Consider the following 23995-nt stretch of genomic DNA (forward strand, 5'->3'; position numbering starts at 1 on the left):
AAATATAGGAACTTGGCTCAAATCCATAATACAACTTAACATGCTAAAAATCACTTATCAAAACCTATAAAAGAAAGTGAGTGGATTTTCAAGTTCAGAATTTTAAAAAAAGAATTTTAATGATATTTTAATAAGAATCTATGTTACAGGTTTAGTATGTCTGACTGTTTTGACAAAAAAAAGTTTCTTTTATCAATCTGCAAAGCCGCCTTCTTTGTCCCAGGCCACACCACAGGGATCCAAAGGTTGTTGCCCTGTTACCAAATTTCTACTGTATACAGAAAAATCATAACACCAGCACTTCAATATTGTGCTTGTCTAAAGTGCTGACAATTTTTCAAAAACATTAGTCAAAACTATGAAGTTTACAATCAGTAATAAATTGCAACATATATTTCACTGGAATCTTTTTGTTACAGGTAACAACATCATCTTTAGCCGCTTTCTAAGTTTATTTTAAAGCAATAATTCACCACACAAAACTCTGTAGAACTCCATCATCTTTGCAAAGTTTTGAAAAATTAAATGCTACATTTAATTTAAGTTAAATATCTCAGCATAATACAGTTATTATGCAAAACTCCATAAAAAGATGTTACTATAACTCTTTATAATGTAAAAATAACACTCTCTAGTATATGCCACCATCAGACTCAATTATTATTATTATTATACAAATCCGATACCAAGGGTAACGTATTAGACTACGGACACTCGGAGATTAAAAACAAAAACAAAGTTATGCAGTATTTGCTATTCATGTTTAACAAAAACTAGTATTTAAGTGCAGCAACTGTAAATCAAAGAGTTACAAAATGCCAAATAATGTATTAACTTTTTCTTGACACAAATAAGCACATTTTGTTTAAAAACAAGAACACCCCAAAGTAACCTCTGAGCTCAAGCAGGACTGCTTATCAAATTATATGACAAAGGATGCTGAAAATGAACATTGTGAAACTGTTTAAAGAATGAAATAATGCATCTAGCAAAATAATTTGTATTCAAATTATGAAGCATATTTCCTTTAATGCTTCATTTATGATGAATAGGGTCTGCGGCGACATAAAACCCTGGCACTATTTTTAGTGGGAAAATTGTGATGATTAAAAAAAGAAAAAAATGCTTGCTGATTTCATTATTAAAATATTTTTGGCATATTACACCTTCTTTTAAAGATATAATATACAGTGTCACTTAACACAAATATTTCTCTCTTTTATTTGTTAAAAACTTTTTTCTTAAACTGCTTGGCCTACACCTAAAATACATAATTCAAAAATATTTATGTATTTGGGTTGGAAAAAGCTGAAGAGCTTAATACTGCATCTTTCTGTCTCTCAGAACGAGCATTAGTTTACTATGCAGAATGGTTGCTATTTTTTATCCCAGGGAGTAAGAGATACAAAATGGCTATGGTAATATCTCTTACTGGATCCACCACTTACCCTTTGTGTCACCTTACCCATGTTTTGTGCCTTGCTGATCTTAGTGACAGACAGGACTAATTGTTTACTATGTGAGCCTAAAGGACAGAAATGTTTAAGAATCATTAATATCATTTAAAAAGGTATTTCAATCTTCTCTTTGGCCTCTGTTTAGCTGTGCTAGGATTGTGAATGACAGCTTCCCTGCTTGAAGCACAGGGAACGCACAGCCTTCCTCATTCACTGATCACACTATGGCCTTTTCACACGTTCCTTCCACAGTAGTGTTTGTCCCCAAACACTGGGGCTCAGCACAATGACATTCCTGTTCAACACCCCCACCAACAGCACAACTACATATCAAGAATGCTAATGAGACAGGACAGCCCCTTCACTGGAAGTGTTAACTGCACTTCATGCTTGCATGTTTATGCTATTTCCACACTTGCTAATGAATTTTTAATATTCCAAGCATAGCTTTGAACAATTTCATCCTGCAGAAATTGCAGCTCGAAGTAAAGGCACTTAAATACACACTGTCAAAGCAAAGTTATTAGCTCTTTTATCATATTTGCCGTTAAATACAGAAAACAAGATGTGATCTTTTAGGTCTAAATTAAGGCGCACAAATCAAGAAAACAAGAGGTTTAAACACACACTCGTTTTAGCACCTAAATATGCCACATAAATAAAAAAATCTAAAATTCTCAGGAGCATTCGTAGATTTTAAGGGAAGCATTCACTTCCTGAAAATCACTTATCACACATCTCAGCCAAATGCTCACAGGACACTGTGATTTTAAAGTATGACTTCTAGAATACAAAATATTACTGTAATTATAGTATTTCTACTTTTATTTTTTGTGGGGGGGGGCATTTTCTCTTGTCTTCAAGAAGTCGTAAGTTCCAAAAAGTATCATTGCTCCTTAATCCACCCTAAACATTTTCAGTAAAAGGCCTATAAAAAGTATTCACACTTTTTATGACATGGACACAGGGACAGAAATGGTCCCCATGTGAACTGATCATTTTGACTCAGATCCCCACATCTAAAAGGGCAAGATGCAACAAACTGCTAGCATACCCACTGTTGCTGACATGTAAAGTAGACCTGCAGAGAAAGTGGTATGTTGTGACCACGCTTTGTGCATGTTAATTCAGATGGACTGAAAAGCAGAAGGAATATTTTAATAGCGTAAATACCTACTGCTACGCAGGTTTCATCTACATGCCCCAATGGAACAAAATTAACTGGAAGGTATTTCTTCAACTTTTGAAATGCTTTCTTTTTAATTAAAAAGGATGTTAAGGTAACTGAAAACAAAGGCAAGGTACAGCTAAGTAAAACCTGAGCTGAGAAACAATCAAGCTTCCTCTGAGCACACACAGCATCATCAAAAAAAAAGCCACTCTCTCAAAACAGTTTGCCTAGGCAAAACAATAGCCACTAAAGCCTTTTGACCTGGCGTGCTAGTTTATCACAGGTGAGAAAAACATACGGTACAAGTGCTGATGAGGCACTCACATGACACATGTCAGCACAGCCACATTCCTCATTGGGTGGACTAACTAGTCTGAACAATCAAAAACCTTCTGGCAAGAACAGAAGAGTAGGGCCCAGCTGCATGGCATGCCTGTGAGCTGCGTGGCATGCTTGGTCTGGTTCCTTCTGCTGATGCATTAAAGAAGAGATGGGTTACAGCTGTGCATTGGGACATAGCTATGGAGGGCACACAGAGGTACAAGCGAATTTTGACAATGGCCTGTGATCCAAACAGGGCTGTGCAAGAACATAAAGCACTTGCAAGTGTGCACAGGGAGAATGATTTTCCACACCATCTGTGGCCCGTTGCCCACACTGAATGTTTCTGCAGAGTGTCCTCTGGCCTGTAAGAATTAGTAGTTTTTCAAGATGCAACTGACTGGAGCCGGAAGAGGGAGGCTTAGTGTGGAAAGAGTGCATGTAGACTATTGTGCTCTGTTCTTTGGGCCACATGCAGTTATTAAAAATTGCATATTATGGGGAAAAGAGGGGAAAAACAGAAATATTTCAGAATATGCTTAACCAAAATAAAGTGATTTTAAGTATTTGAAATACTTGAGATACCAGTGTTAAAATCTTAAGTTACTTGAAAAGGACAAACATTACTAAACATGGGACTTCAGTTGTATTTATTCTTACTGTACTGTTGTAATTGTAACTTACTATGATCAACAGTCATAGCAAATATTCTTAACCTGGGTATAACTTTCATATTTTAGAACTGCCTAATAATACCTCTCTTTTTACTTCTAAACACTGAAATAAGTTTAAAATGGTACCCGCTTTTATAAAAGCAAAAAAGGGTTCTGAATCAAACTCAAACTTTTACTGTTACTAGTTTATGACTCTTAAAACCCAAAGCACTATGAATAGCAGATGCCCTTTGTTCTATATTAATTTGGTGCAAAATTATGATTACTGAAACAAAACTGAATTACATTTGAGAGATATTTTTCATTAAAGAAAGGAATGTCTTTCTGATGTAGACCATTTCTACTTCTCTATGTTTTGCATCAAAGCTGCCTTTTACAGGTGAAGTAAAAACTTTAAAAATAAGGACCAAATAAGGATCAAGTGTAGTTCCTCCCCCACCCCCTCCACCAGTATTAAAATGGGTCAAGCATTTGCTGAAAGAAGGCTCCTTTGCCTGCTTCTGTGTTCTTGATTACTTGTTGTAGATCCCCATCAGCTCAGGACAAAACAGTTTATTTCAAAGTAAATGATCATTTCTCTTTATGAACCTAACAGCAGGAGGTGCTGTATAAACAGCATGACTGACATCCGCTTCTTCCTCCCCCCCTTCATGAAGACTGAGAGCATGATGCATTCATCTTTTAGTATGTGACCCAATATATCTTGTAAATCTCAGTTTAAGATGCAATATTAATTCTTGCTCTGATAATTTTTCATGCCAAGCATTTCAAGCACTTAAAAAAAATAACAAGCAAACTATACTAAAACTAACAGTTCTGAAAAGGCATACAATATTTGTTCAGTTTAGGTCAATTGCACTAATATGCATTAAAACATATTTCCAAAAGGTTAAAAAGAATACTGGCATGCAGTGCAGACCAAATGCAAACTAACTACATTCAATACCTTTCATCTATAAACACACACACACACACAAAATAAATCTCTGTGCAGGGTATAGAATGTAAATGTTTTTTAGATGCCTAACAGATTTCTCATGCAAAGTGCTGAAGGCTGCTCTTCAAAGTAAAACATTAAGAAAATTTCAAAACATTAAGAAAAATGTTATGCTTACATGACTTTACATTTAACATATCTTAACTATATTTCAGTTCTAGTTATTTCTACGGGGGGGGGGGGGGATGAAATGAATTCTGAGAAACTGCAGATGTTTCACTATTAGTGACCCTATCCTAAATAGCTATATATAATTTCCTTAGAAGGAGAAGTGCAGCACAAAAAGATTAGGCATACAACACACTGACAGGCATACACAATTAACTCAATCGTTGTTGGCTTTGAGATTACAGAAGAAATACTTCATCTACGTATTGCGTATAAGAGCTCATGTAATACAAGACAGCCTTCCTTATGACACAGTGCCAATCACAGCCTTACTACAACTAGTGCATTTCATATCAAAGAAAAAGCAGCTGTTTAAAGACGTGGGATAACTCACCTGATCACAGTAGTTTTTAGCAGACTTTAATCGCTGGTGCAAGGCCAACAGTACTCCTTGGATATATATCTTTGCTCCAGAGGGGCTGAAACCTTCTCCCTTAGAGACCCAAAGAGGTCCTCGCAGAGGTGTGATGGAATTTTGCAGGCATTTGTCCAGCAGAGGAACTACACAAGGGGAAGGAAAAGGGGGAGAAAGGCATTCTTTTGACCCAGCTGAAACACACTGTCTGAAATGCATCCCCAAACCCACAACTCTTAACATCTATTATTTATATCTGACCTGGGTTAAGTCTTAGAAAAACAGATCCTGCATTTCGAGTGGCCACCATGAAGGATGTATTTATATTGAGACACCCCCCATGTAAGACTCATAAGCCTTGTGAGCACACCTGAATAGTTTTGAAGTGTGTCTAACTAGCTGCACAGAGTGTCATGGTGTGCACTGATTGCCTTATCTTCTCATTTATCACAGATGAGTTGGAACCAACCTTGCTGAAATCTACTGGCATTGTCCTGATAAAATTGCAAGCTCCATGTTGTTTCAGAGCATAGCTTCCCGTCAATGAGTGTGTATGTTTATAGATCAAGCATTTTACACAGCTGATAATTACTAAAATAGAAACAGTAATATAAAGAAATTTTTACTATCTTTTTTATTATTTGCATTCAAAACAAGTAACTTCCAAAGCAAATAAATCTGCTTAGTATAGCATTGCTGTTCTTTTGATTGAAGTGGATGGGGGAGTGGAGAGCAGGACGACACGTACGTAGCATGTAAGGCACTGGGTGACAACATATGCTTTCTCTTCAATCATCATTTCCTAAAATATGTTTGAAGAACAGACACAACTTTTCAGATAGTAGGCAAATTTTTTTACACTAGTAACTATTGGTATCTTAACTACACTGTGTGATACAATCTCTTTTTCATTATCAGTAAATCCTGAAGCCAAAATATGCTTATTTCTCCCTTGGCTCTGCATCATAGATACCAGCAGATTTAGGAATATGAAGAAAGCTTATTTCACTTTATTAACCTATGTGCTGATAAATTAAAGGAGTGGGTGAATCCCCCCCCACCTCCACTCTGATAAAACTTAAGAATTTCCCCAGAATTTTAGTGGAATGAAGGATCCGTGCGCAGCAGCCCCCAAAGGGTGCTGCCCCCAGAAGGGCCTCTTTGTAAATGCAGTTTGCCCCATGCAGATGCTTGCCCTCCAGCTGACCTGATTCAGCAGGGAACTCCTACACTGAATCCTGGTGAGCCTTGGCACAAATTAAGCTCAGAGGCTGAGGGAGAAGGAGAGTCTTCCTATAATTAGAAGAGGGCAGGAAGGGGGAAGTGAATCTAGCTTTGTGAAGGGTTGCTGGAGAGAAAGGGTGAGAGACTAAGAGTGGATTTGTGTTTGAAGGAGAACAGAATACCTGCATTCTGTGGTTACAACCTTTGGGCAATAGGTGAGGGTCAATGCTTATTTCTAAAGAGAGAAGCGCTGGGTGTTTAGTGTGCTCATGTGACACAGAAACGTCTTCACTTTATAAGTCCTGCTTCTTCACTATAAATGTGTGTGGTCGGGGAGACTGCAGTTTCTCGAGGGTTAAGTGAAAAGCACTCTGCACATGCTTGCACACATATTGTTCCTTAATTCTAAGTGAGCGGGGCTGTACTCTAGATTACTTACTTCTGCTTAAGTATTCTTTACCGTGTGACCAGTCTTGATCTAGTTTCCTATTGCCATAAATATCCTCAAAAGTTTAGAGACTAAATTACAGAAAAGCAATATAATCTTGTGGTATTTCTGGACTCCCTCCCCCACTCCCAGAAATCCTGTTTTGTGACACTAACTGCTTTTTACTTATGCTCCCTGGCCACGAGCAACATTTTATCAGGGAGGGGCCCATGATACTATGAGTGGGGACAGGGAGGTGTGAGGTGAGACAATCAACCTCTCCAGTCACCAATGGCCAAAGGTGTTTCCTTGCCTCCTTCTTACTCCTACACCTAGCAGTGTGCTTCATGAACCATGCAATAAGTCACTAGAAGCAAAGCCTCCATGTCTGCAAGCAGTGAACCAACCAGAAGCCAGATCTTCAAAACAGAAGTGTTGTGTTAGGATCAAAGTACAAAAACACAAGAGGAAATAGGGATCAGACAGGGGGGATGGGTGTGTTTTTTCTTGTGCTACCTCACTTATAGGTGGGTCTTACCCTTATTAACACGGGTGGCGCTAGGACACGGGTGGCGCTGTGGGCTAAAGCCTCAGCGTCTAGGACTTGCTGATCGAAAGGTCGGCGGTTCGAATCCCCGCGGCGGGGTGCGCTCCCGTCGTTCGGTCCCAGCGCCTGCCAACCTAGCAGTTCGAAAGCACCTTCGGGTGCAAGTAGATAAATAGGGACCGCTTACCAGCGGGAAGGTAAACGGCATTCCGTGTGCTGTGCTGGCTCGCCAGATGCAGCTTGTCACGCTGGCCACGTGACCCGGAAGTGTCTGCGGACAGCGCTGGCCCCTGGCCTCTTAAGTGAGATGGGCGCACAACCCTAGAGTCTGGCAAGACTGGCCTGTACGGGCAGGGGTACCTTTACCTTTACCTATATGAGAGACAGAGCTTTCTTCCAGACAAAACAACTGACCGTTTACATGGGGTAGAACAGAGAAATTTCAGTTTGTTGGGTGGAGGGTTTAGAGGAACACCTGAGGTGGAGATTATCCCAAAATGCAACCAATGGGGGTAATTATATACACATCCACACAATTGGACAGGTAGAGAGACTGTGGTCCAAACTGCGTAAGATACAAATTTTTCCAGTTGAGTTTCCCCCACCCACCCCTGCAGGCCAACTTTGACAGGTGGGGACTCACATATCAATCATCTGATGTCATAATGAAGTCAGGTGACTGACAAGTGAGTGATCCCACCTACATGTCAAGTTGAATGGGGGGGGTGCTTCTTCACAGAGGTAATGCACTGATGAAGCAGCACTCAGCAGGACTAAACTCTCTGCTCATGAGTTGATGAGCAAATACTTCAGTCCTGGTCTCTGCAGGAGTCAGGTCATAATTTAACCCTCTGCTCATCAGTTAATGAGCTTGGGTGAAATCCACCTGCTTCGGCTGTGTGTGCCACCTATCTGCAGAGAATTGGAGGGATGCAGCCTGTGGCGTTTGTCCTCCTAGGTATGTCATAAGGAAAGGGTTAACTAAGTGTAAAATGACTAACCAATAGGAACCCAAGGGGAGGAGTTAGAGTTGTTAAGAAGTCAGTGTGGAGTTAAAGAAGAGAGAGAGAGAGAGAGAGAGGATAAGTCTGTGGGTTGGGTTAGTCTGATGTGAGAGAGTGAGAGAATATGTTAAGAGGAGTCAGTCAAACAGTTGAGATAATTAGTCAGAAGGTATTAGGAAGATATAGGCCGGTAAAGAAACTAAAGTTAAGAAACTGACAAGAATTTTATCTGAGAAACCATAAACTTGTTAACGCTTATAAAATAAACTTGTTTATTTGGTTCAATTTTAATAACTGTCTGGACCCAGTGTGTACCCGAGAGTAACGGGTTGGTGGCAGTGGGGAAGCGGGCACAGTGGTGGCACAGGGATCCATAGACTGTCAAACGTCCGGGGACCCTGTGTGATCGCCACACAGCCAATGGAGAAATGACACCCACATATCAATGACAGCCATGAACACTTTTATTTTCCCCAAGGACCTATTGGTGTGGCCACCCACTCCCTCTAGTGCTCCCTGAGACGCTGCCACCCGCCCCAATGCTTCCCTTTTAACTTGTGTGGGCAGCAGCCAGTGCTGATCAGCTCCCTCTCAAATTTGCTGTGATCCCTGTTGGGTGTTGAGAAGACCATGCCTGAACTTAAACCACACCACTGATTTCTGTGCCGACTGTGACATGGATCACTCATTGGTAGTGAGCAAGATCCATCTCCAGCCAAAGAAGGCCCATAGTACAAAGCATAAAGCATAAATAGTCGAAGCTGAACTTTGTGAACGCTTCTCTGATTCTGTTAAACAAGCTCTACTGAACTGCTCCAAAGATAGTGTGGAAGCAAGGTGGAACCACATCCAATAGGCACTCTACGTACAACACAGCCAGGTCCTCCTTTGGCAAAAGAGAGCAACAGATCCCTGAGTGGTTTGAGGCCTGCATAAAAGACATGAAACCTGCTGTTGCTGCAAAGTGTGAGCCTCTCTTCAACTACAAGTGTGCACCCTGCAAAAAGACTTTTGCTACATAGAGAAAGGCAAGTGATAAAGGCAAGTGAGGCCCAGCAGAATGCACCACTGAAAACCTTTTCGGGAGAGATCATCACAGACCACAGCAACAAAGCAATGGGCAGAGTACTATCCAGAACGGTACTCGCAGCAAAAAGTGGACTCTGACATGGTCAACAGTATACAGACTCTGTTTGTCTTGGAAATGCTGGATGTCCCTCCTGTCCTGAAGACAGAAAGGTCATGCCACATGGTCCATCTGCAGCAGCACAAGTGGATGCATTCAGCGGTCCCAGCTGCAACAAAATGTGTCTCTCCCACCTCGGTCTCTACAGCTACAACAGGCGCTACAACCTTGCAACAGCTTGACCTCACCCCCAAAGGCGCACTCCTCCATTGTCTCCTGAAACAGACGGATGCCAACAAGATCCCTGGTTAATTTCCAAGCATGATTTAAAATACTAGTGTTTAACTTGAAGCCCTATGTGGCTTGAGACCCAAATACCTGAAGGACCATTATGTTCGCATCAATTTGGCTCAGGCAATGAGGATTTTATCAGTAGCTTCCTCTGAGTGAGGCAACTGAAGAGAGGCCCTTCTATTGTGGGACCCCATCTGTGGAATAGGGTTACCAGGCTACTTTGAAGTCATATTAGAGCCATATTTTTCAAGATCTTTTAAACCCCTCCTGTTTTATTGCTGTTTTTATCAACTATGCTTTATCGTTCTATTTCTGTTTTGTTTTATATTTATGTTATAAATCATATTTTATTGATTTATTCTTTTAATTTTGTTAATCACCCTGAACATTTTTATAACTTTCAAAATTTAAATCACCTGATATTGTATCAAAAAGCGTGATACATATATCACAACTCAGAATACCAGGTGTAAACTATCCATTCAAGTCTATTGGACAAAGTTATCTTAAGTGAAAGTGCTACAGCGCCAAATCATATTTGGGTCAGAGCAGCTGAAAGTTATCACTTACTGTCTGACTGACCTCAGATGCTCACACTTTCCCCCCAAAGCATACACAAAACTGTTCAAATACTGTTCGAATTCAGGGATTCTACTGGGAGGCAGATAGGTAACTTCAAACGCATCTGGTCTCTCCTTGTCTGCTTTGCACAGGATGAAGGTTACAAGTGATCTGTGAAATTCTGGCTTACCATTTATTCAAGCACTTATTCAAGCACTTAAATAAATGTGGGAAGGTTCTTTTTCACCAGTAAGAAATGTTCAAATAAATACAGGATCCTCCCAGTTCATTAGTTAGCTTCTACCTGAAGTGCTTGGGACTGGAATGCATTAAGCCCAAGATCCACTCCTGACCTGAACCAAGATAGAATTCTAAGACCAAAAAACACTCTACCTTCTCTGTCAGAGGCAGGATACTTCTGAACAGCAGTTGCTAGAAGCTGCAGGAGTACTGGTACTCAGGTCTTGCTTGTGTGCTTCCCATAGACACCTGATTGGTCACTGTGAGAACAAGATGCTGGACTAGATGGGCCACTGACATGATCCAGCAAGCTCTTTTTTTTTGTTGTTAACATTTTAACAGTCCCCAATGAAAGATTAAATTGACGTAGGAATGTTGACATTAGTAGTGGAAGTGCATTGGAAAAATCACCCTCATATATGGGAACTGTCAAGACTGTGCTTTTAAGGCACAAACCAGTTATTGTTCTAATGAGGAAAGCAGGTTTAAACAATAAATTGGTTTGTAACCATTTTAGAAAAGTAGGAAAATGCAAATGTATAAATACATTGCTATATGACAAGAAATATATGAAAAGGTATACTCTAAAAATAGAAAGAGGGCTACATTTGGTTTTGAGAAGAAAGTCCATTTTACATGGGGCGTGTTTTGGAGGTTCTGGGAACTCTCAGGAATTTTTCTATTTAAGAAGAAAAATAATTGTCTCTAAAAAGACAACTTGATCCACAGCATGTTTAATCAAAGGGATTAAAAGCCAATACAATCCATCTCATTTCCTCAACTAAAATTCAAATAAGAAAAAGTATTATTTTGAATTATGAGATTGGAGGTGGGGGGGAGCCAGACACACACTGTGACCATTATCCAGATGCTAGCCTACTGCTTCAGCGGACTTCCATGATGCAACAATACTTCCTCCCACAAAATCAGCTGCAGGGGGTTGACGGACCATCAGGGACAGATTTTGGGAATGTGGGCAGAGGGGAGGAAATGCAAGTCCTGTTGTACCAGAGGAGCTAAACACACAAAGCAATGGATAATAGTTGTCAAAACTCCCGTCCCATGTGCTATAACAGAGGCTCTTACACGCAAGAAAGTAAGAAAGCTTCAGTCAAGGCTTATAATGGTTTAGGTCAGGATACAGATACAAATTGCCAAAAGCACTATTAGAGAGTTCAAGAACAGCATCAGAGACAGGATTAAAGCTCACTCACAAGACTCTTTTCTCTCTACATGCCAGTGCTCTTGGAAGCGCATGTTTCTTCAAGGGCTGTGGGTCTCCCTCCCATTGGTGATGTGATGGGGGTCAGCCCCACTGGCTCCTCACCTCCTGACTGTCCAATGCTCTCCTCCATTGCTAGGGCATCTCTCCACGTCATGGGTGGGGCAGGACAGGGAGCTTCCCAGCCTCTAAAGGCAAAGGAGCAGAGCTGACATCACCTCAGGCTTCTCCCTGCCAATGGTGTCCTCCATACCCTCCCCTCTTCTTCCTGCTCTGACAGCAACTGCCAACCCAGCCCTGAGCCAGTTGGGATTGCGGAGCTCATGACCTCTTTGTGACGAGGGGAAATGGTGCTGACCTGATGATACTTCTGCTGTATCACACACTGGAAGAAAGCAACTATGGCCTATTGCCATACAGTGAAAACCTTTCAGTCTTACTTAAGAACTATTTGAGTTATTTTGTACGTATCTAGATTAAAAACTCCCCTTCATGGATCACTGCCTTGCCGTGGCAAGGGGCTTGAATAACTCAGAAAAGCTATGAGCTATGCCATGCAGGGCCACCTAAGATGGACAGGTCATAGCCGAGTGTTTAGACTAAATGTGATCCACCTGGAGAAGGAACCGGCAAACCACTCCAGTATTTTGCCACAAAAACTCCATGGACATAAAAAAGGAGCAGCTTAGAGAAGAAAGTGAGAGTTTCCAAGGCATGCTCTGGTTGATGGGGCCATGGAGAGTCAGAATGACTAAGACGACTAAACAACAACAGATTAAAAACTACAGTATAAGAATTATAATCACCCTTCTACCAGGTTACCACTCTCTTATTCTTGTTAAGTCTCTTTTTTGGCCCCCCTACGTCACATATTTGAAGTAGCTGCCAGATACCACCAAGTTTATCTTTTTCAGCCCTCTTAATGTAACTTATATCTCAGGGTGCTCTTATGGGCAATAGTAGAAAAAATTAATAAGAAATGTGTTTCAAAACAAAAGCCTGGATAAATAATAATAATGTTGAAATAGCAATCCTAAAAATCCATGTAGGGCATTCAATCAAAACAAATAAACATTTGGTTTCCGCCGCCTTCATCAAATAGATTTAAATGATTTTTTAAAGAAGATTTTGTTCTTTGTGTGACTGGTGGGAGTTTTTAGTCAAGCATACAATTAGGTGGATGATTTTTTCCCCATACTGTTTTGGTAATGGTGATGCAACTGTGGGACTCACAGCCCTTGGTGTACAATATTCAAAAGTGTGGTCTGCAGACTCAGCCTGAGTGATGGAGGGAACACATGCTATGTTTAAATGATCCTGACGTATTTTACTCAAACAAAACTAATCTAACAGCTGTTGTGTACTTTTGTTTATGTGTTATATGTCAAATCTTATTGTCCCCAAGGTACTTATGAGAGATGCTTTAGCATTCACTCTCTTAAATACTGATGCCTACCCGAATTTGGATTTTTCCACTATTGAGCAGAATGACAAGCACACGATTGCTGTACTTAAAGCAATCTTTCACAGCTGCCTTGCTTCTTCACTGATCCCATTAAATTGACGGCATATGCCTGTGGGGTCTACAGTGTTACAATACTGCAGAACAAGATGCTGATTTGTATAATGCAATCTAACAGAACATGGCTTTATTGGGGAGGAAACGTTTCTTGGGTCATTTTTTACTTTACTTGAGTAACATTTAATTTAGATACTCGTCCCTTGTGGCCTTTACAGAGTACCTGGTTACGTTAATTGTTTAGATGTTCGTGAACTCTGACACCCAAATGGGTAGCGAGCATGAAATCCTATAAAATTCCTTCATTTCTAAAATGCAACATGAGTCATGTCTTTTCTAAAACTGAGTGAAGTCGCTGTGTATTAAATATGCTGCCACATCTTCTGCTTGAGCAAGTGGACCAAAATGGTGTGAATTGTTAATGCCTTGCTGCTTTGGTTCACGGCTTGTGATTGATCATTTGTAACTATATCTACTCCTTGTTCCATGAAATCAAGTATGGAGTAATGGGTTCATCAGATTTTTGGGTTAAATTGAGAGTGAAGAGGTACTGTGTGTGGAAATAAGAGTTGCCATGTTCGGGGCTGGCCTTGTAACAGCATGGAATCTAAAGGCGATATTCAAAACCAAATCACTCATCATACGCTTACTGATTCTGAATAGGGCCCATTTGCAGGGGACATTTGGTAGTTTTCCAATAGACTTTATGCCTCTTTCCTACTTCTATCACTGTACATACAATGTTATAGAAAAAGTCTACACAGGTCAAAGTAGAAAGGCTATTTATACATCTTTCTCTATACAAACAAAAATAGTGTTCAACTTTATTATTCAATTCTTTTTCACTCCTTGTATTATCAATATATTTCAATAACTCCGGCAATAAAAGTATCATTCAGCACTATAACTTTGAAACAACTCTGTCACCATTATTTAAGCCTCAAAGCAAATAAATTTGTTATGCTAGCCTTAGGTATGCTATAAACTAGTGACATTTTTCGCTGGTGGCTGGCTACTGCAACATGTTAATGTATTACTCAAAAAGTGATGTGAGGAATCAAGGAAAGTAAAAGCAAATAACCAGAAGCAATTGCATTTAGTAATGATACAACAATGAGTGCAGTCCAGCCAAGCACTTGTCTTACTAATTTCAATGAAGCAGATGCCCAACACTACCATTTAAACCAATGGGTTCTAAACTTGATTAACTTTGGCTTAATCTTGACCAATAGCTTCTGAAGACTTGAAAAAGAATGTGTGTCCCAAACTACTCATTGTTTCCACGGCTTTGTGACAAACAGCCATGCAGAATTAATCTCTGTTAAATTAAAGTAAATCATGATCAACTGCATCAGTTAAGTATGACAGCCAGAAGCTAGTTAGCTATACATTCTATTTTTGCACCTTAGAATAAAATGTATTTGTTTATTTAGCAAGGTTTATATACTGTTCAATAACAAAGTCTAAGTAGTTTACATAAAATGGTATCAAATATTCATTAAAATAGCAATAACATTACCAAAATATAGATAAAAACATCAGGTTTTTTTAAAAAGATCAAACAAACACAAATATATGTAATAAAATTACATGTCTGGATAGATTTGCATAAACAAAAACATTTTTAGCAGGCACTGAAAATGGTAAAATGTATGTGCCTCTCTAATACAAATAGGCTGGGAATTCAAGAGAATAGGGGCAGCCACAAAGCAAACTTTGAACTGTAACACAAAATTTGAAGAGCATGTATTCCAAGAGTTACTACAAACAGGAATCCACAATTCTGCTCACAATCCTTAATACTGCATGAGATATACTTGGAGTCGAGAGTGGATTTCATGCTCTATATTCAGCTCATAGTGGTGAGGAGGAATGGAAGTTCCCCTAGAATGTCTGCTTTATAGACATTATTTATACAATGGGCCCCAGGTGATTGGCTAATTCCGGGATTCACCTGTAGGCCAATCAGGTTGCGGATTCACTTCCACCTGGATCACCACTGGGAAGAATGGCAAGAGAAACCCCAAACATCCTCTCCCATTTAAAGCTGAGGAAGTATGTGGATAGTCTTCAAAGCTGCAATGAGCTCAGAAATGTACCACAACAATGTGTAAGATCAGGGGTCAGCAAACTTTTTCAGCAGGGGGCTGGTCCACTGTCCCTCAGACCTTGTGGGGGGCTGGACTATTTTTTTGGGGGGGGGGACAAATTCCTATGCCTCACAAATAGCCCAGAAATGCATTTTAAATAAAAGGACACATTCTACTCATGTAAAAACACACTGATTCCCGGCCCGTCCACGGGCTGGATTTAGAAGGCGATTGGGCCGGATCCGGCCCCCGGGCCTTAGTTTGCCTATCCATGGGTAAGATCTTTGTCCCCTTTCCAGTTCTGAGCCAAAGATGTAGGCTCAATCTGGTGTTTCAGCAATGGGCTGCCAAGGTGCATGGAAGGCACTGGCATACAAAACTAGACTCCAGCCTTCCCGGTCTCAGCTCTACGTTTGGCACTGGAGAGGAAGATGAGAATCGTCCCTGCAGTAGTGTGGGGTTGCCAAGCTCTTCCAAAGGCCAGTGCAATTGCAGGCTTCACACACACCCCATACAACCTGGAGCTGGAAAGAAGAGCATAGATTGTCCATGACCTCATATGGAGTCGCAGTATGAGATCAGGGACAAGAAGGATGGGTAGGGTGCTGGAACCAGATGTTTTGGCTTGTCTAGCAAGACCAGCCACAAATTGCAGCCTTCTGGCTACAAGGAAGGCAAAACCAAGCTGCCAAAACCAATCTGGTTGCTGCAAGCCCAAAAGAATATTGTAGAGCTGGAAAAGGGGACGGGGGGAAAAGAATCAAAGTGAGTAAGCGGCTGGATCAGCTCCCGTATGAGGAAAAGTTACTATAGCTGGAGAACATGATAGGTGTGAAAAAGCTATGCTTGTGGGTAAAATGGATATAGGGTTTTATTCCTCTCTTAGAATATTAGAACCCATAGGCATCCAATGATGCTGAACACAGAACGACAAAAGGAAGTACCTCTTCAGAATAGAGGGTGAAACTACGGAATTCACTACCACAAAATGTAGTGATAGCTACCAACTTGGAGAGATTTAAAAGGGGATTAGACAAATTCATGGAGGATAAGGCTATCAATGTCTAATAGTCATGACAGCTGACTATTGCCTCCAGTACTGCAGGTGGAATGCCTCTGAATACCAATTGCTGAGGAATATGAATGGGGCGAGTGCCATCGATCCCATGTCCTGTTTGCACACCTTCCATACGCATCTGCTTGGTCACAGAGACCAGGATATGAGACTAGATGGACCTTCAGTCTGATCTGGTAGGGTTCTGCTTAGGTCCTCATCAGGTACCCTGGCTAAAAACTATTCTCCTGACCTTAAGAGGTAGCCACAAAGGTCAGTTCATAGCAAGCTTAAAATGCCAGGCTAAAATCAAGACTGAAACACAAAAGGCTGCAACCAGATGTTAAGAGGGTGAGACTTTCGCATATGAATTCTCTCTTCTTTTTTAGCATAGTGGAATAATAGTGGAATCTTGATACTAAGTTCATATTGATAAATATACATATGCCTGCTTTTGAAATATAAGGCAGCAATTCCAATTGCCTTCATTTTTTTCATACATTTATATATACAGTAGCTGATGCATGGCATTCATTTATAGTAATAAAAAACTGCAAAATGTATAGTAGTTTCTACTTACCACTCAAGAGATCTTCAATTTTTTCTCCATGCATATTATACATATACTTTGCTGGTGAAACAAGGTTCAGTCTCATGGTACAAGCATCTAAAAACTTCACAAATTAAAAATAGTTTCACTAAATATGGAAAACTTTAGAAGATTTTTTTAAAGGAATAAAAATATTTGGTCAACACTGTATGGTTACTCAGTTTGTTTTCTAGGGGGAAAGTGATGATTTTGTAGGGGCTGCCATGTGCCCTTAATTCTACTTTATTTGTGGCAGTTCACAACTAAGGTTCCCTCTTTCTACTTATTTCTTCTGCTGATTCCACATTCCTCAAGTGATACCAACCAATCAGCGATCACATAGTGAATGTGTAGAAGTCACAATGTTCATTAGCCAATCAGCCAAAGCCAACTAAAGGTTCTTTCACACTTTTGCTTGACCTGTATTTGCTTGACCTTGGGTCTGAGAACTTTTCTCATTGGTCTATAGCTGTGCCTTGTGAAAACCCAATCTTACCCACTGAACTGAAGCTCAGTTAAGCAAAAGCTCTCTTCAGATTTTCTGCACATCTGATAAGACCTGATTCAGTAGATAAGATTGGATTTTGACAAGGCACAGCCCTGGAACAAGAAAGGCTCCCAGACCGGAAGAAATTAATCAAGACACAATACAATCAAAATATGGGTCAGGCAAAAATGTGGATGAGCCCTGAGGCAGAGAGGCCAATGTTTCCCACACTGTACTGCTCTGGTTCTGAATAAGCAAACTGTTTTGTCTCCCTTTCTATGTGATCCCCCAAATATTGCTATAAGGGACCATATTACCGAACGCTAGTTGGAGTAACTAAGAAAAATGTCAGGCCAAGGAAGAGAAGAATACGGAAAGCGGTAACTTTGGGGTCCTTGCAATAGAATCTTATTTCTTTCATGAAAACATATTGTTCATCCCTACCCTAATATTTTGCTTAGGGGAAAGAGTATAAAAAAGAAGTAAACTTGATTAAGCAAAGAGACACAAAGTTTTAGGCTTTTGTTTTGTTCTACCTCTCTCATTTTGTACCAGGCAAGACCTAAGAAGCTACCATTTCTACTTTCTTTAAATCTCCATTCTCCATTCCCTTTCTGCTGTTCTCCATATCATGTAGTTCCTTCAAGTTTCTTTATCTTCTTGTTTTCCTTTTTTCCTCCACACAAATTAAAAAAAACCAAGCATATGTACTTATAAAGTCTTTGCAAAGCTCTCTAACTTGACCGATACAAATTTATTCATCTTTTCTACCCCAGGGACATAATAAGTACACCAAGGCAGTAAAAAAAAAAAAAAAGCCACCATGATGTTCTGCATTTTGAATTGCTGTGTCTTTTTTGAAGTGGTTACATGGACATGAATGGGGGCAATTCCAGAGTAGAACAATGGAAGATAATGGCCTAATTAAAACAAAAACAATAATTGCAGTGCATAATAACATCAGTCCAGTGAACTGGGTGTGGGTATATTTTTAAAAATAAAATCTGCTGCTGAATCTCTGTTGCAATCATATAAGAAAAATGGATAAATAAGTAATATAAGGGTATTAGGGGAATGATGTTTTTCACATATTTGTGCTCTGCCACATGCAAGCTTACCTTTTCATTCTGGTCTGGGGGAGATGATATTTCATAACCATCCTGCCCCATACAGTTCTTAAACACCAAAAATCTGACAGTGGGCTTCTCTGTAAGTGTCTTCATACATGTGGATAGTACAGGCTTGGTTTCTCTCCTCTTGATACCTTTAGGAAAGACTAGGCCATTCAGTGTCCAAGTTGCCTTCTTCGTTAACAACAGATGGTCTGGAAGGGAAAAGGTAAAGTCAATATTTGGCTTCAGAATTAAAAGCGAACACATCGTGCTCCCTTTCCCCTATTACCTTAATAACACACTGGCTGGTATCCATATAAAAGCTGATATTTTTGGAAATACGACCCCATCTTCCCACAAACCGTGACATAAGCTGTAGCAAGCTGTCTCTACTGATAGCCTGCATAAATCATCATTCCTGAAGGGAACAGATGTTCAGGGTATGAAAGAGTAATACCACAATTTAGTCATAATTAAAATTCACCTTAGCATGCCTCTGTAACTGATCAGAGAGGAACATTTTACTTCTCCATCTACAAAAATAAATGCTTTTCATCACCTTTGCTTCATAAAAGCAAAGGTTCTTGTCTCCGGTTCTTAACCTGCATTTGCTTTGGTTCACACTATGCACAATGTATATCACAAATGATCCATTTAACAGTTCACTTCCTAATTCTCCTCTATAAGTCTGAATGACCTACATAACATCACAGAAAATCTAGAATTTGAAATAGTAGTTACGTATTTAACTCTTAACCAATTATTTTGGGAACCAATTTGGCTAAAAGTTGGGATACAAATCTAAATAATAAGAATAGTGTGGGGAGAATCCCAGGAGTTTGGCTCACTGCTTTCCAAAACACACTATGCTGAAAAAGCCACAATATTTCAACACCTTTTATCAAGCTGGGTGAGGTAGGAGAGAACAAAAGTGGGCATGCTATTGTTCTTGCCCCCAAGTCTTACAGATTTAAAATGGAATACAGTCGTACCTTGGAAGTTGAACGGAGTCCATTCCGGAAGTATGTTCGACTTCCAAAACGTTCGAAAACCCAAGCACGGCTTCTGGTTGGCTGCAGGAAGCTCCTGAAACCAATCGGAAGCACCGGAAGCCCCATCGGATGTTTAGTTTCCAAAGAACGTTCGCAAACCGGAACACTTACTTCTGGGTTTGCGGCGTTCGGGAGTCAAAATGTTCAACTCGCAAGGCGCTCGGGATCCAAGGTACAAGTGTACAGAAGAATTCTGAAAATGTAACTTGATAAGCCTCACTAGGTCCATGACCAAAAATGAATAGTTACTTTATTCAGTTCTAATAGGAACACACAGATTCTTTGGGAAGTAAAGACCCTCTGGAGTAGATTTTGGAGCTGGGCATGGGAGGTAAAAAGGTTGTTGCACAAATGGATATAACAATTTGCTGTTTCCAGGGTGCATTTTCATCTTCAAAGCAATAACAAAGTCCAAAAAATCTAAAATGGTAAAACTGCAGTTGTCAAAAAGGGAGTGGAAATTGAGTGAGTTTTAATATACTCATCTCAAAGCACTCCCTTTGTTGCTACGATGCGCTAGATATTAAATCTTTCCACATACAACACACACATAAAGGCACAATAGTTATTCAACAGTAACATTAAGCTGCAGCAAATAAATGTGAATTTAATGCACATGAAGAAGGATAGGAACAACTTATACGGTAAAATAAGCAATCATACTTTCAGTTAAGATAGACAAACCATTTTTAGGATGGCTCAAGTGATTTTCCCCCAGTTGATTTAAATGCATAAATTTCGTTATATCTTTTAGCTAGGGCTAAAACATGATTGTGACATTTTAAAAGCTTTCATAGCACCCTGTGGTCCTGATCCAGCTAACATAAAACATGACTAAGGCCTTTGGAAAGCAAGAGGAGCAGAGGAGTACCTAGGGTCCCTTGAACCCTTGGCAAGAAGCAGTATCAGCAGACCCACCCACCCACACCCACAATCACTTTGCCACAATAGCCACATTAGAAGTTACAACATTTTACATGGCCCAAGTACTTGAAGCATTCTGAGTGAGGGCAAGGTAAGGAGGAAAGGCAAAACAAAACAAAAGCACACCTTTGTATTGCAGTGTGAGAATGATGCAAAGCTTCTCCCGTGATTTTGCCACGAAAGCAGTGGCGCATCGCCACACACAAAAATGTCATATACTCCATCATCCGATAGGTGATGTTTGTGCCCCTCTCTGACTGCATCCTCAGCAAGGGTCGGTTTCACCAGCCCCTCCTAGGTTATTAACTGGTACTACTACTTTCAGTTAGACTTGATGTTGGGTTGGGTTTTTTGTTCACATCTTGTTGAATGTATATCACTGGTCACTGGCTCCTCCACTTGTTGTTGTTTAGTCGTTTAGTCATGTCTGACTCTTCGTGACCCCATGGACCAGAGCATGCCAGGCACTCCTGTCTTCCACTGCCTCCCGCAGTTTGGTCAGACTCATGTTTGTAGCTTCAAGAACACTGTCCAACCATCTCGTCCTCTGTCGTCCCCTTCTCCTTGTGCCCTCCATCTTTCCCAACATCAGGGTCTTTTCCAGGGAGTCTTCTCTTATCATGAGGTGGCCAAAGTATTGGAGTCTCAGCTTCAGGATCTGTCCTTCCAGTGAGCACTCAGGGCTGAGTTCCTTAAGAATGGAGAGGTTTGATCTTCTTGCAGTCCAATACTGCAGTCCATACTGGAGCAGGAACCGGCAAGCCACTCCAGTATCCCTACCAAGAAAACTCCATGGACAAAGACAACAGGCTCCTCCACTAGGACTGATATATTTTAGAGTTACAAAAGGCACCTGCATTTTTTAATCTTGAAATTTGCATTGTTATACTCTGTTTCTTCCATATTTTTCTATACATTTCAGACATGCAGCTCTTTCTTTAAACTGAAGTGTTGCAAAGGAATTTGCGCAAAACGCTAAAGGATGAAGCTGAATCCATTTGTCTTCATTGCTGCTCAGTATCCCAGCTGCTGCGGTAGGTACTGCCACCATCATTATTTCCTGCAGCAGAGCTTGGCCACCCTCTGCAGCAGTGCCTCTCCCACTGTTGCCATCAACACTGCCACTGAAGCTCCCTAGGGCTTCTTTGAGTACCAGAATAACTAAACCTGAGCTGGTGTCTCTCATCAACTGCCTCAAGAGTCAAGGACTTTTCAACCAGTGCTGCTGCTATTACCTGGCCAACATGAACACTTAGGTGCTGAAGAAAGCTTGGTTGGGATAGTCGACCTCACTGAGTGGATTAGAATCCTCCTGATTAACTGTCCCTCAATTCACACCTTGAGGGTTCATGCCTATATGCCTATTAGGCCATGGGAGGCAGCAGGTCATGATTAATCCCCCTGGGTAGCAAAAGTCCTTCCTATTGAGTAGCTGTTTGTCAGTATAGTGGCCACATCTTCTGAGGTGCAGTCCTCGAGGGGAAGAGCTACAACTTTGTGGTGGAACATTTGCTCTGCAGCCAGAAGGTTCCAGGTTCAATCTAGGTTAGGCTGCGAATGTCTTGTCTCAAACCCAGGAGATAGTACAATGTGCTGTATGGGTCCCTATGAATCAGACCGCAAGCAACAGAAAGCTACACACACACACACACACACACACACACACACACACACACACACACCATAAGCTACTCAAACTAGGTAGACCAATGGTCTGGCTCTCTATGTGCAGGTGGTGGGAGAGGGGGGATTGGTGTTACATTTGTTGAGACTATGACCCTTTTGTAAAAAATGAAATTGTTACAATTTAATTCAATAGATCCTAACAGAAAACAAAAAGCCATTTTTCTGCTTTAATAACCAACTTTTCCAAATTTAAATTATGCTTTGAAAATCCAACTATCTTTAATATAATTACGTCTTCTAACCAAAATACAATTTGCTGCAATGGTTATAGCCAGGTCACATTCCTAACTTCAGTTTTAGTCACTCCCTGTTCTTTAAATACTTGACTTCTTTGTTCCTGCATGCTCTGAAGTGCCATTCTGTATTGCCACAGGCACAATGGCTATGTTTTTACTAGCAGTGAAAGCAGTTGTCATTAGACTTTAAATTCAATAGCATCATTTTGACATATTATTTGAAGTATGTCTTAATTTAAATTTTGATTTAAATTACAAACACCCCAACTTGTATGCCAATCAAAATATGTTTAGCCCCTCATTTGAACTTTTATATGAACTATCCGTATGTGCAACTCATACAATCAATAGGAATTAAATATATTTTTTTCAAGGTTGTAAACATGTATTTTAATAAACCTGAAAAGATAATTGCAAGATCAAAAATTATTTGTAGTGAACAACTAATTTATATGTGTCAAGAATTATTTCCATCAAAACTATGGAACTACAACTGATTTAAGAACACAGTACAGTGACTCCATTACGCACTGGACAAGGAAGAACCTCTTTGCATACGTGAATAATTTCTCTTCACAGAACGAGATGCCAATATGTATACATAACTTTAACTCACATCAGATCTAAGGGTGAAGCTTGCTCTGCAGCTTCAGTTGTTACTTCTACATTGCTGTTGCTTCTCCTAAGGCAGGCTTCCTCAACCTTGGCCCACCAACTGTTTTTGGCCTACAACTCCCATGATCCCTAGCTAGCAGGACCAGTGGTCAGGGGTGCTGGGAATTGTAGTCTCAAAACATCTGGAGGGCTGAGGTTGAGGAAGCCTGTCCTAAGGTTTCTGAAGAAAGCACTCTGTTCAATTATTAGGACTTTGGTTATATCCAGATTACTGCATGATTTTGTCAAATAAGTATGCATAGCAGGATGGCCAATGTGGTGCCGTCCAGATGTTGGTCTACAACTCCGAGCATCTTTGGCTGTTTGTACTGGTGCTGATAGGTGTTGTAGTTCAACAACATCTGGGGGACACAATGTTGGTTATCCCTCATCTATATTACACTCAGGACAGAGTTACATTAATAGCCACCAGTAGTTTTACAATGTAAACTACCCACATTGGTGAGAAAATAGTGTTCTAATAGTTATCCAAAGAGCCATTGGCCCTGTCATTGCATAAAGTCAATATCCCTCAGCTGCATAATAGCATTAGAAAAAAACTTTTTGTCAAGTATTTCCTGCCTGGAAATATTAAAGGAGAATATAACAACGTAACTGATTTTCAAATGCAGCAGTAGGTTGAAGACTGAAGGAGACTTGGGGCAATAATATGAAAACTTTCTAAGACTGCTCTTCAACAGTCAGAAGCAGATTACATTTAAATTATGAAAAAGAAACTGTTCAAATCACCTTAAGTCCAGTCAATGGTAGATTTGAAATATATTGCTAGGCCAATGTACTACT

The 23995-nt window shown here is 40.3% G+C and overlaps 1 protein-coding gene across 4 annotated transcripts in view; it reads right to left on the minus strand.

The window, feature by feature from the left end:
* DCDC1 (doublecortin domain containing 1) overlaps positions 1-23995 on the minus strand; it is a 262066-nt gene that overhangs the window by 202207 nt on the left and 35864 nt on the right. For all 4 annotated transcript variants that reach the window (XM_053389861.1, XM_053389869.1, XM_053389854.1 and 1 more), the window contains exons 6-8: positions 18646-18851; positions 17032-17125; positions 5123-5289 (exon numbers count right to left, since the gene is read on the minus strand). In XM_053389861.1, coding sequence (XP_053245836.1) covers positions 5123-5289; positions 17032-17125; positions 18646-18851 — 467 coding nt within the window. The remainder of the gene's footprint in view (positions 1-5122; positions 5290-17031; positions 17126-18645; positions 18852-23995) is intronic.

Source organism: Podarcis raffonei, chromosome 1 (assembly GCF_027172205.1).
Source record: "Podarcis raffonei isolate rPodRaf1 chromosome 1, rPodRaf1.pri, whole genome shotgun sequence".
Taxonomy (NCBI): domain Eukaryota; kingdom Metazoa; phylum Chordata; class Lepidosauria; order Squamata; family Lacertidae; genus Podarcis; species Podarcis raffonei.